The sequence below is a fragment of the Sturnus vulgaris genome, chromosome 26 (genome assembly GCF_052056855.1).
Source record: "Sturnus vulgaris isolate bStuVul1 chromosome 26, bStuVul1.hap1, whole genome shotgun sequence".
Taxonomy (NCBI): Eukaryota; Metazoa; Chordata; class Aves; order Passeriformes; family Sturnidae; genus Sturnus; species Sturnus vulgaris.
The window spans coordinates 3004892-3018767 of record NC_142268.1 but is presented as its reverse complement, the minus strand read 5'-3'; the positions used below and the strand labels follow the sequence as shown (position 1 = coordinate 3018767).

General features: G+C 51.6%; 1 protein-coding gene across 2 annotated transcripts in view; it reads right to left on the bottom strand.

Moving 5' to 3' along the window:
* Nucleotides 1-13876, bottom strand: part of CELF5 (CUGBP Elav-like family member 5) — a 35076-nt gene that overhangs the window by 2418 nt on the left and 18782 nt on the right. For both annotated transcript variants that reach the window (XM_014882961.2, XM_088179001.1), the window contains exons 4-10: nt 7997-8125; nt 7350-7429; nt 6262-6408; nt 1571-1715; nt 824-970; nt 542-604; nt 371-454 (exon numbers count right to left, since the gene is read on the bottom strand). In XM_014882961.2, the coding sequence (XP_014738447.1) occupies nt 371-454; nt 542-604; nt 824-970; nt 1571-1715; nt 6262-6408; nt 7350-7429; nt 7997-8125 (795 nt within the window). The remainder of the gene's footprint in view (nt 1-370; nt 455-541; nt 605-823; nt 971-1570; nt 1716-6261; nt 6409-7349; nt 7430-7996; nt 8126-13876) is intronic.

The following is a 13876-nucleotide window of genomic DNA, read 5'->3' as shown; positions in this document are numbered from 1 at the left end:
GAGAGGCTGGTTTGACTGGTTCCACTGTGACTCTGGCACCAGCAAAGAGAAGGATGAGAGCTCTTTGCCCTGAGTGCATAGGGAAGGTGCTGACTCTCATCCCCTTTGGTGTGAAAGGTGTTCCAGGGCCTACTGCCCCTTTGCAGCTTGCAGCATCTGGCCAGATGTGAGGTCAGGAAACATCCTGTGATCCTTCTTAGTCCACTCACTGGAGACATGTGGCTGTTTCTGTACCCCAACTCCAGCATTAAAGATCAGTGGACAAAAATTAGTGCTGTCTCCTCTCCATTGGCTCTGTTGTGCAGAAGATGAGCTCCACAAATCCCACCCACACCACCAGACACCCCTAAAATCCCCCTCTGTTCCTCACCTTCTCGCTGCTGCTGCTGCAGGATGGGAGGCTGCTGAGGGATGCTCTGTGCAATGGGGGTGATGGTGGTGGTTGGATACACAGCTGTAGCCCAAGGAGACAGAACAAACCATTTACCTGAGGATCTGGTCAGCCACACAAGGGCCTGAGGGAGACAAGGGAAGCTGGTACCTGCATACTGCTGAACTCCTGTGAAGGCTGGGTGCAAAGTCTCTGCTACTGAAGGGCTCTGGGCTGCAGAGAAAAACACAATCAGAAGCACAGCAAAGGAAATCACTCATGCATTCCATGTGTGTTTTGTGTGTGTGTGTGTGTGTAGTGCTGTTTCCCACTCTCACCCCCAAGTGAGTCTCAGTGCCTGGCTGTGTGTGGGGAATCCAGAAAAGAGGAACTAATTGCAGTTCCTCGAGTCTCTGCATAGTGGGTTTGGTTTTTTTTTACTACTCGCAATACCTGAATATGGCACAAGGCCGTTGGTGTAAACTGTTTCCAAGGTTGGATGCCCATTTGGGAATGGTACCACTCCAGTAAATCCGTTGGAAATGGGTGCCACCAGTCCTGGCATGGCCGCTGTTCCCAGGAGAGGTGGTGAATGTAGCCCTGGAGAAGAAGAAGAGAGGATGTCCCATGAAAGTCAAGGTCTCACAAAGCCCCTGCTCCCCCTTTCCACCTGCCTGGCAAGACTACTGTGTATGAAGCTATTATCTCTTCTATTTGGCAAGTGGAGATGACAGACTCTGGTGCTAGAGCCTTCACAAAATTAAGAGGCAGCACTAGTGGGAAGAGTATGAGAAGAACTGCCAGTCCTGAGTGCTGTCAGAGCTTTGGGGGGGAACATCTTTGATCTGGGTTTGAACAAGCCTGGTCTGACAGGGGTTTGAGCCCATTGCTGTGGGATGGTGATGATGAACAACAGCACTGCTGACCTCAGAGTCAAGTGCAATGCTGAGAACCCAGTCTTTCTTCACTAAAACTGCAGCAAAAATGCACGGCAGTAGGGCAAGAGGATGTGTGTTGAACATGTGAGGGTGTCAGGGGGTTGCAGGAATTTGTGCAGAGCAGAGACTGCTGAGCTCAGAGGCTGCACTGCTGGAAAGGAGCGAGCTCATGCAGCTGCAGAGCCTGGAGGTGCAGAACTGTTTTACCTGGGCGGGCCCCGTGCCGAGTGCTGGGGCAGGTCCCCGGCGGGCAGGCCCTCACCTGACGCTGGTGCAATGGGAGTGGCTGGCAGCCCGTTGAGACTGACGGCACCGATCTGCTGGATGTGGCACGGGGAGAAGGCGACGCCCGGGCTCAGGTAGCTGCCGTGGGAGGTGGAGAGAACCGTGGTCTGCTGCTGCATCAGCTGCAAGGCAGGACCGTGCAGTCAGGGCCCTGCCGAGCTGGGGGAGGCTGTGCAGACCAGCCTGGCTCTCACCTCCCCCGGGTCCTGCCACCTGCCCTGGAGCTCCCCTGACACCGCCAGAGCTGCTGGGGTGGGCACTGGTGGCTCTCGTCCCCATGCCCAGTCCCTGCTGCAAGGGCCACAAGGTCCCTGCAGCCACACAGCTGCTGCCCCTGCTGATGTGGGACAGTGGCCTGGCCACCCGTGAGAGCCCCTGAGAGCTGGCACAGCTCCCTGTGCTGCAGGCAGGGGACACAGCTCAGGGGCCATCCCAGCCCACAGAGCCAGGCCATGGCTGGGCACCCCCCGCCTCCCCCTCGCCGTGGGCCAGCAGCCTCGAGGGGCTGTGGCTCTCTCGGCTGGGCACAGGGATCAGGGCACCAGGCCAGGGCCCTGGGGCTCAGGGAGCTCCTGCAGTGGGGTGGGAGCGGGTCAGGGCTGTGCCCCTGGCACTCAGCACCATCTCCCCACAGGCCCTGGCACTGTCAGGCACAGGCCCCTCTCCCTGGTCACTTCTCCCTGGGTAGTGCCAGATATTAAATAACACAGCTTGGCCTCAGGAACAGGGCCCAAATCTCTCTGTTTTTACCCAGCCTCCCCGAGCAGAGCGTGCTGGAAGACATGCAAGGCTCGCTCTGGCACAGGGACCCTGCTGTGTGACCAGGTGTGTGCCCAGGCCCAGCTCCTGTGTCCTGCTTTGCCCTCAGAGGTCTGGCCTGTGATCCCCTGAGCTCAGCCTGTCCCCAGGCACTGGCCTGCACCCTGGGGCCAGGGGACATCAGCTCTTTGTGGTGCTATGACACACCTGCCAAGGCAGAGATGCACTAAAGGAAGCGTGGACGGTTGGGAGGAGGGTTGAGAGAAAAAAGAAATCCTTCTGGTCCTATTTCACCATCAGTGGGAGCATATGATGCCCTCAGAGTGCAGTGGCAAAAAAAAATTAGTTCTGGATGCAAAATTATCCAGCCCTTTATCAGCTTTGTCTTCACATCAAGCAAGAAGAGAGGGGAGGCACAGGCATGGCTCTTAGGAAACCAGAGTTTCTCAGGAGCAGCTGAGGGGTGACACAAGGCAAAACCCAAGGAAATAACAAAAATCTTCCTGACATTGCCACATCCCACTGTCTGCTTTACAACACAAACACACAGCTCTCCAGGAACCTGCATCTTCACAAAGGGCTGGAGTCAGTAAAGCACTTTGGCCCAGGGCTCAGCTGAAGGATCTGGTAACTGAAAAGTTTCCAGTTTTCTCACACACAAGCTGATCATGGCTTTTGCGCAAAAAGAAGAGGAATTTCATGGCAGGGCTGCCTCTGTGAGCTGGTACAAGCAAAGCCACAGGCTGAAATTGGCTGGAGCCCTTCTGGGGGGTGGGTGAGTGCTCCCAGACCCATCCCAGCATGGGGGCTCTGGGGCAGGGGGACTGACAGCACAGGGTCCCTCCTGGGCCATTCATTCCAGAAAGGACAAGCCTTGCTATCACCTCTCTCATCATCCCTGGCTCCCCTGGAGCTGGACTCACTCCTGTCACTGGGAGGACCCCGAGCCAGGGCTGCAGTGAAACCTCCCTGGGTCACAGGGCCCTGCTGAGCCTCTCTGCCAGAGCCCCCCCGTGCTCCTGTCCCCACTCTGGGGTGCAGGAACCAACACGTTTCCTACTCACTCTGGGAATATTGATCTTCTCTTTTCTCACGAGTGCCTGTTCTGTGCCAGGCTCTGGCTGGACCAAGGCCTCCATCCGGCTGCATGAGCACCAAATTGGCACTCTGGAATTGTTCTCATCGCTTACATAAAATTACCATAATGAACCATAAGAGCAGAAATAAAAGGGGGGAGGTGCGAACAAATTATGTTTTGTGTTTGGAACTAATTGATTTATGATATACAAGAAATAGTCAAGCATTATAAGCACTTAGTAAATTGCTCTTGGTGCTTTTTTAAGACTTCAGGCCTTTTTTGTACTGATAATTTTTTTTCAGCTCCCAAACATTTCCCTGAGTCCACCTGAACTAACTTGTTGAATAAAATGAACTCATTTGCAGAGGCACCTGGGATCAAAACCTGATTTAAGCACTGAAATAAACTGCTTTCTGATGCTTAGCCAGTTGTACTTCCCAGATGAGACTTTTTATTACAGTTTCAGCTAATATGCACTGTTTGACTATTTTAAGTACCTTATTTTGCATATTTGCATAGATCTGAATAACTTAAGACTGAACTTAGTGTATGATTATTTAATGTTTAATTTGAGATAGTTTTTGAAGAAGGTTATTAATATAAATTTAAAACAGACAACTGAAAACAAAACAAAAACAACCCAGGCTCTAAACTTCTTCCTAAACCCCTGGGGACCACTTTGGCTTGGTAACTCAGCAAACCCTGTGGGGACAGGGAGGGGAAGCTGTTGTGTATTAAATGATGGCTACAAGAACAAGATGCCTCTGATGCACGAGCTCACCCCAGCAGCACTCACTGCTGTCAGTCTGCTTCAGCCACATCCAGAATCCAGGTCCAGCTGCATCTCCCAGCCCTGGGGGGACCCTGGGTGCAGCATCTACTCCTCCAAGCCTGCCATCAGGGAGGCATGAGGGATTTGGGGCTTCCCCTGAGCCCTGGCTTACCAGAGGTCCCAGCTCCCAAGGGCTGCCCATGGCAGAGCATTTTGAGGAACCATAAGGAGATTCAGCATGGAAATCTCTCTCTTTTGTCCCCACTTTCAGAGATGTTCCATGGCATTCCAAAGGCTGATTCCCTCTCCCTCTGATGGTGGCACTGTGTGTGTGTGGGACTGGCTGGGATCTCTCCTCCATCAGGGAGAACAAAGACAGGGATGGCACAAGAGAAGAAACAGTCAAGTGTGAGGTCAGTGCCTCAGGGGAAAAAAAAAAAGAGAACTAAACCCAGTGGAAAGTAAAAGGAAAGGAAGGAAAAAATCCCCAAAAAGTGTGAGACAGGCTGAGTCTTGAGTCAAGGGGAAAGCCAAAACAAAGTCACAGAGCAGGAAGGCCAGTGAAGAATCAGAGAGAGAGCAACACAGACACAACTGAGGAGAAAGAAGATGCAGACAAGCAAGGAGGCACAGCTTAGACCTGACTGCCTTCTTGTCATCAGGGCTTCCTGAAGATTAAAGGACTGAGTCTGGAAGCTCTCACTGCTCTTACACAGCCTGGACCTCAAGCTGATAAAGCATCTCCTGCCACCATAACCTCACTGTGTGCTCCATTCCTGCCTTCTTTACCACCACACCATGCCCAAGCCAGGGCCATCTCTAGGACAGCAGGAGACACACCAGGATGATCATCTCATGCCTGACCCACTGCTGAGATAAGCTACAACTTTTGACCTCAGGTGCAGCTGCCTCCTGGGCTGGACAGAAAAGAGATCCTGGCAAAAGGTGGTACCTGGTCACAAAGGGTTCCTCAAATAATCTGTGTTGGGTCAATCCTATGTCTGGCTTGCATATTTCCCCAGTTATAGAGCCTCGTATGTATTTCCTTTTTTCTCATCCATACTCTTGCCACACACTTAAAATGCACTTGGCAGTTTCTGGAGAATCTTTGAGGAAATAGCCAACAATTGAGAAGCAGTTCCTTCTCTGTCAGGTGAAGGAAAGGATGGCACATCAAGGAGCCAGAGGAGGTGTCCACATACATGAGAAGAACAGGTTTATTTGCAGCCCCCCCTAGAAAATTGCTTTCAGTAACAGTATCTACTTCTGACTTCTTTGTAGACACAAGAATCTCCTGCCCTGAGCCATTTCTGAGCCTCTCTCCATTGACTTTAAAATAATAGTCACTAAGGAGGCTCAAACAATGCTCCACCACAGCTGATTTGGGATTTGTTGAGTTTGGGACCTACCTCGAATATCAATGGCAATTGCCACCATGGCCCCAAGGCAAGGAGGTTCTCTCACTAAAACCCAAAGCACAGCCAGGCTGCTGAAACACCTCTGGCTCTCTGCTACCCACTGCTCCCTCTCCAGCAAACTCCACAGTCCCACTGGCCAAGTGAGAAAACCTGGGAGCCAAGGACAGCACTGGGGGAAATAGAGCCCTCCTGGGAATTTCAGCAGAGAAATAAACTCGTGAAGCTGGGTCCCAGAGCTCTCCTGCTGCTCCAAAACCAGAGAGACAAACATTTGTGCCACAGAGCCAGAGGAAGGGTTCACAAGTTGGTATCATAGGTCTGTCAGACATCACCCAGGAACCAGTGCTCTGAGCTCTCCTCATAACAAGACACAAAGGTCATGACTGACCTGTTCCAACACCTCCAGAATAGAGAAACTCACTTTGAGGAGGCCCCAGCTCTCCCCTGCCCCCCCCCCATTTCCAGAAGAAAAAAACGCACAAAAGCTGTGCAAGACAAGGCAGCCGAGTGGAGAAAGGAGCGAGGAGCACTCCCCGGTGCTGGGAAGCTTTCCCCCAGTTGCCAGCAGATGTTTGTGGTGTCCCAGGGCTGCCCGGGGCCAGCAGGGCAGCGCTCCCCCCCCACCCCCGCGGGATACTCACAGCCTGCGCATAGGCGCTGTATGGGCTGAACGGCAGGGAGAGAGATGGAGTGAAAATGCCCAGCTGCCCCACCATTTGCTGCATACGGCGCAGGGTCCTCTCCTTATCTGTGTCAGCAAACTTCACCACTAGACTGGAGGAGGCACCCTAGGCACAGAGAGAGGAGACAGAGAGGAGGCAGGAGAGAAGAGGCGTGGGACAGCCAGAGAGTCAGCGGTCAGGCAAGGGAGGACGGGGCAGGACAGGCGGCAGAGAGGAGTGGGAAGAGGAGCAGAAGAGCAAATATTGGCGTGGAAGTGCTGGGGAGCTGCCTGGAACCTGGGCTGTGTCCTTCCCCATCTGTCTGCCCATCTAACCCTTCCCCTCACACCTGAGCCTCACCCAGCTGCCCTCATGGATGTGTAGCAGCCAGGAACACCCAGGGCATGGATGGCCACAGGCACCATCGTCCCACCACCGTGAGCGTGGCTGGACAGGCAGAGCAGCTCCTGGAATTCCCTGGCTGCAGCAGTGCACTGTCCTGTCCATGAGGTGCCTCAATCTCAGGTTGGAGATTGCCAGAGATGAGGCCACAGCTGCAGCTCCACCTGCACAGGACGGCCCAGCTACAGCCACACAACCCCACACAAGGCACAAAGGGCTCCCACCCACACCCAGCCCGCCCCAGGGGCCTCCTCTACTGCCTAAAGAAGAGAAGCCAAGGAGTGCTCAGACACTGAAGCCCTGACCACCCATGTGGCTGAACTGTCAGCTTTCACCTTGCTCAGTTTTGAACTACTCCAGATAGCTGCTTCCAAGACAAAATCATGGCCTGATTTTTGGCTCTCTTTTATTTAGCTTTTATAGCTGTGAGTGCTGTCACTCCCAGTCTGGACGAGCACAGCCACAAACAGCTCAGGGGACAGGATGGTCACTATGAGTGGAGCACAGATGTGCACACACACACACACCCACACACCTCCCAACCACACCTGCTGGACACTGCTGTTGAACCTGTCATGGTTTTTGGGAGAGTGTGGGGAGGTCCCTGCAACAGGGAAATGGGACAAGGATCAGGAAGAGGGTAGGTCCCCTGGCCTTATACTCACGGGCATTGTCTGGCTGCCATGGAGTGCGTGGATTGCTGCCTGAGCCTCTGTGTGAGATGAGAACTTTACAAAAGCACAGCCTGGAAAGGGACAGAAAGAGCACAGGAGATTGCAGTGACAGGACTGCTGTGAAAGTGCCATCACACAAGAGACAGTGTCTGTATGTCAGGTAAGGCAAAGGAAAGCCACCCCAAGGAAGCAGGGAACAAAAAGGATGACTCATCCCAAGTCCTCTATCTTGGAAAAAAAGAGGAAGGGTCTCAAATTATTACTTCAATGATATACTCTACAGATGATGACACCATCTCCACCCTTGCCCCTGATCACCTCTTCCCCACATTCCCTGTGGACCCCTCATTGTGGGTACAAACTCTTCAACCTGCAGCCCCAGATGGACAGAACAGGCTCAGGAGTGCCCCTGATATCCCAGCTAATGGTGCTCTGCTTCCCCTCCTGTTCCCTCAGTCTCTGCCCACCTTCCCCAGTCCCTCCTGGCAGCAGAGGACTCTTCCTGCCCTGCTCCCTATTCCTGGCTGTTTCATGGGTTCCCATGAATACAGGGAGGAGAATGAGTGCCCCAGTGAGGTGAGGCTGGTGAGCTCTACCCAGAGCAGGGACAAAGGGCAGGACACACAGAGGGTTCACACCTTTGCTGTTCCCATCAGGTCCACGGAGCACCGTGCATTCATCAATGACCCCAAACGGTTCAAAGAGCCGGAGCACGTCATCCTCAGACTGCTGCTTATTTAACATGCCCACAAAGAGCTTCCTGTCCCCTAGGGGCAAACACAGAAACATCAACCTTCTATGAGGCTTGCAGTCCAGAGCAGGAGGAGAGGAACACTTATGCACAAAACAGCCTGGTGTTAAAAACATGCCTGGCATGGAAATGATTTGCTGTTGGCTGAAATGCTTCCAGGGGTGAAAATGCAGGGTCTACCCAAGCTCCTCACACCTTCAAGGGTTTCTGTGGCTTCCCCTGTCCTACCCTCCCCAATGGAAAACAAAGGATTAATAATTTCCTTTCATTCATTAGCCTTTTCCTTCGAATAATCCAAAAGAAATTATAGTAAGAAAAACTGTCTGGGCAATCCCATTTCTATTGATCAGCAGGTGAAGTCCAACAGGTGTTTTAGGAAATACAGCAGACTAACCCAGGCAGGGTGATATATTCTGGGACCTTTGACTTCTGTTTCCTTTTCCTTCTCTCCAAGACCACCATTTCCTTAGCTGCCATGTAACCAAGCACCTTGATTTCCATTTGCCCTTCCCCACTCCAATCTAACCAGCTGTCTCCCAAGGCCTGGGATAAACCCTGGGATAAACCCTGGCATCTTGGGTTCCAACCTGCCTCACTGTAGGATCACCCAAATCCCAGACAGTTGGGTGAAGGCCAACCATCAGCTCCATGGTCCCTGCTTCCCTCTCTGCAGTGTATTGTGTCACACGGGCAGGGAGCTGAAAGAGTGGCCAACACATCCAGGACTTGGAGCTCAGAATCCTTCTGGATTCATCCTCAAAGAGAGAAGTGAGGATTATGGTTTTATTGGGATAGGTAAGTGTGGAGGCAGGGAAGGTGCAGAGTGCCTTCTCCCACTCTCTCAGCACCCTCAGGAGCCCATCCCGTGCCTGATGCTGTCCAGCCAAGCACAGACACAGCGGGGTTTGGGGCAGCATCATCCCCAGACTGATGTGGACAGCAGGAAAACAGCACAACACTGAAATCCCAGCCAGAACGGCAGCCCAAGCTCTGTTTTTGCCAGGGAACAGAGCCTAACCCTCCCCCACTGCCCCAGATCTGTGTGGGGAGACACAGCCCAGGGAGGGAACGTGTGGGGATGTGGCTCCAGAGCAGCAGTGCCAGAGGATTCCTTATTGTTAGTGACAGGATCAGAGGGGCTGGCTCCAAACAAACCAATGCAATGTGACGCACGTCAGGGGCAATAGCAAGGGAGCTGCTCTCTGTTTGAGAGTGCACTGACCTGAAAAACAACAGGTCTTGGAGCTACAGCAGCACAGCAGCTCCGGGGGGTGCTGGATGCCAGGCAAGGATGGCACATGACACATTCCCACTGTCACCAAGGCTCACCCCAGCCCCTGCCCTGCTCCTCTTAGCTCAGGGGATGGTTCCCCACCCAGGTAGGGAAGGAAGGAAGGCACCTTCCCTGCTGTTCAGCCAGGTACAGCTGCACTCAGCAGAACACACAGGCAGGACCTACCCGTGCCATGGGTCCCTCACAGAAAAGCAGATGCACGCACACAGCACTAATGGATGAGCACAAAGCCTGGAACACACGCCCTGGAACACACTTGCACATTCCCAGCCCCCAAGGGATGCCTTCCAGAACGAAGTTCCTCAGTGAGCAAGAGGAATGTGCACACAGCCACACTCACCCAGCACGCAGACACCACAGGGAGTCACCTCACCCTGCCCCAGAGCCCCAGCACAGGCTCAGCTCTCCTGCAGCCCCAGGCAGACATGTGCCACTTGTGCTCCCCACACACATAAAGAGTTAGAAGTGCTACAGCCCAGGCTCTTAACCCACCCCCAAGCAGATACTCCTGATTTATATAACTAGAAGTGGCTGAAATATATGGCTTTGCATATTTTTTTAAAGGCCAGGTTTCCCAGCTTCCCCATTTTCATGAATCCCTGGTAACTACACCCATGGGAATTTCATCCCCTTCTGTTTTCCTTGTGATTCTTTCTACATTTCTTCCTGCACCTGCACGGCAATGGCTGCCTTTGGAGATGTTATTTCAGCTGATCGAGTCCATTCAAATTGGTGATGCCCAGTAATCCCCAGCCAAGGCACAGGAGTTCATAAAGCAGGTGCTGTTCAGCTGCCTTCTGAGCAGGCAGACAGCACCTGCCCCCACATGGTGGTCAAACCAACCAAAAAACAGCACAAGGAGAAAGTGAAAAATCTGATTGGAAGAGATGAGGTGAAAAAAAAAAAAAGGGACTGGACAGGAACAAATTTACTGGGCAGTGAAGAGGAGCATGGAGACCAAAGAAGCAGCAGCTCTGTGAGGTGACATCACCTGGTGCCAGATGTGAGCCCAGCCTGGCCATGGCAGGGACACTGGAGCTCTGCAGGGTTCCCCCTTCCTCTACCCTGAATCTCCATTGCAGCTGCAACCAGGCCTTAATTCAGACAGGTGCACCATGCTGCAGCCTTTGGGTGCCACACACGGGCAGCTCCTTAAAAAAATCATCAGGGATTGATGGGGGAGAAATACACTGGGAAACACTTGCACTGATTTTAGGTGCTGTGAAATAATCCTCTGTTCTTTGAACTACAAGCAAATAACAGTGGGCTGAGATTTGACAGCCAGAAATGCATCTGATGGTCTTGCCCTTCTCTTCAGGGATCCCTGGCTGGCTGGGGCAGGGGGTGTTGAGACATTTGGAAAAGCCAGTTATCCTACACCTTGCAATCAAATCAACATCAAATTATGAGTTAGTCATTATTTTCTCCTTCAAAGAGCCCTCAAATTTCCTGGGTAATTCCGGTGGTTTCTTCCCCACACCATTTCTGTTGAATCAAAAGCATTTTTCTTTACCCTGCCCTGTGGGAAAAGTCCACTGAAACAGTGAATGCTCCATCCCTGCAGCTTAACAGGTTTTCTGTTATCTGACAGGGTTCACTACCAGAACCTTTTGGAAGTCCTGTCTTCATGTGGGAATTTCAGCTTTCCTTTTTGGAATTTGGAAGAAAGAAAAATGCCAGTCTTCCTGGCTATGCAGCACATGTTAAAACTGTGACACCTTAGGGACTTAAGCTATAAAGGCAAATATAAATACACACACCTATGGGTTTGGAATCTTTTCTGAATGCTGAGAAGAGCAATAGTAAAAGGAGATTAAATCACTGACAATATAAGATTTTTTTTTCACAGTGAATCCTGCTTCATTCTGCCTGGTTCTGAAGATCACACGTAGGAAAAGGATCCAGCCTGTTCCCTTTGGATGCCTCTGCAGCAGCTGGGATCTCTGAAAGGGCTCTTCTGCTGCTGACCTCTCCTTCTCTGCATCTTGGAGCCCAACCCATGATCCGGGATCCTCTTGATTCCGTCAGCTTCCAAACAGGGCTGTCCTCCCACAACATCCAGGCTGACTCATCCGTCCCCAGCCGGGCTGGAATGCTGCAAATCCTTTCACCTGATCTGCTATCAAACCCTTTCAGCTGATCTGTGATCCTAAAGGCACGGATCCCAAACCCGCTGGCATTCTCAGGTCATCAGCTCCATCACTCCCCAGCAGCGATTCCTGCAGCACTGGGAGCTCCCCTGTCCCCTCCTCAGCACAGCACACCCTCCCCTCCTGCTGTTTTCCCCTTCACTTTCTCTACAGCTCCTGATTTTCACCCTCTGATTGGCAATTTCCCGTGCTGTCCAGCAAGCAGGGAAATTCACTCTGATCTCTGACTGTCGAGTTCCCATGGAAACATGCTCTGGGCACCGTCAGCCACGCAGGCAGCAGGAGGGAGCCAGCACAGAGCACGTTGGTGATGAAGGTACCACGGGAACAAGCCAGGGGTTGAGGGAGAATGTTGTGGCCAAGAGAGAGCACACAAGCACTGCACACAGCTCCTGCAAAGCCAGGGAATTCGGGTTATCACCAACAGCAGGCAGCAGCCAGGATCAGGGAGGGAGGGAAGCCCAGTCCTGGCTGTGGGTGGGATGCTGCCAATCTCCTTGGGAAGCAGAGAGATGTTCCTTGTCCCTGGGCAGTGCTAAAGGCCTTGGGTTACCTGTCATGCCCCATCACTGCAGCCCAGTGCTCCACACAAGCTCATCAACTCCTCTGCTCCTGGCACTCCAGGCTCCCAGAGAGAGAAGGGAAAAGCTGACAATGGCCAGCCCAGAATCACAAATCCCACTCTGAACTAATGCAGGCAGCAAATTTTTGGTGGTGAATTTCTTCTGGAGGGTGCAGAAACACTGAGCATCCAGATATTCCCACACAGGCCCTGCAGGGCTTGGCCAAAACTGCCCCTTTGGCAGAAAAATGAGCATCTCCCAGACTAAGAGACAAATTCTGGTGCTCTAACTTCATGTTCTTAACTCAGGGTGCTTCCCTTGAGAAATGTCAGTCCCTGGTGAGTACAAAAGAGGTTCCACTCTAAGGATAATGCAGAGCAGTGCCCCACTGATGCCTGCAGCTATTCCCTTGATAAATTCCTAATCCATACATTTCTGCCCTGCCCTAAATCTTTCTTTCACCTCCAGACAGTGTGGGGCTATTGCTGCAGGGATATTGCTCTTCCCATATCTGCAAAGTTGTTCAGCCACTTCTCTGGCAAGTGGAGCATCACGACAGAAACATTTCAGCAGAGCAACCTGTCTCAGGCAAACACAAGGTGCTGTCTTGATGTTGCTCCTGCCTCAGGAAAAAATCCAGTTTGTCGTGGATCCTGTGGGAGCTGCTTGTTCTTGAGCTCTGCAGGGAGCCTGGAGGGAGGTGCACAGGCTGCAGGAGACAGGTGTTCAGACTCCAAAGATTTCTGTTCTTGTCCATGGGAAGAAGAGTTGATGTTCTGACATTTGTAACCATTAGGGGATGTGGCATTTTTCATAAACTTAAGAGATTTCAGAGTCCAGTGCCTTGGCCAAAAGCTTGTTTCCAAATCAGCACCCTGGTTTTTATCCTGCTGACCTGTTCCAGCTCGATTTGACAGAGGCATCAGAGATGTCACATCCCAACACTCAATACCAGGTGGGTGTGTATAGAAGAGCCCTCAGGAGTGCCCCAGCAGCAAAAGAGAGATGCAGAGATGGCCTCAGCCCTGATTAGACACCAGAGAATTGAGTTGCACTCACCAGACACACAAACTTTTTTTCTTTTTAAATCAATGTGGTAGGGGAAGGACTGACCACCTGATGGTTGAATCCAGAGGCAATGTGAAGTATCAGTGAGAAGCCAGCCCTCCCCACCCACTGCAGGCATCTCTAAAGATCTTTCATCCATTCATAACAACATTTTCAACAGTGAGAGTGAAACACCCTGAAGATTCTGTTTTTTTTTTTTATTGTCTACAGCACACATAAGGACCTTAAATTCAACCCTAAACCAAGGAGCTGAAGTAAAATGCCCAGATTTCAGTACAACTTAGGTGTACTATCCCTCAAGTAAATAACCAAAAGTTACAGATTCAATCTGACTTAAACAGACTTTTTTTTAAAAAGGAGTATCACACAACCATAAATACACACATTCATATAAAATATTATAAAATATATCTCATGTTCTTGACAGTGCAATAACTGACAGTCACTACAAACTGTTTGGAAATGTAAAACAAAAGCCTTCCAAATCTAAATAAAGCATGCAGGACATGCTGTCCCACAGCACAAAGAGCAGCACACAAACCCTTCCCTGGCCTCTACTAAACTGCTTTCAGGGGCAGCACCAGCAGCACAGGGCATGGAGAGGCAGATGCAAGAATGGAGAGAAAAGGCAAAGAAATAGATCAGTAAGGCAAGGAAAAGAAGCAAAATGAGTTAATGGATTTGGAAAGGGC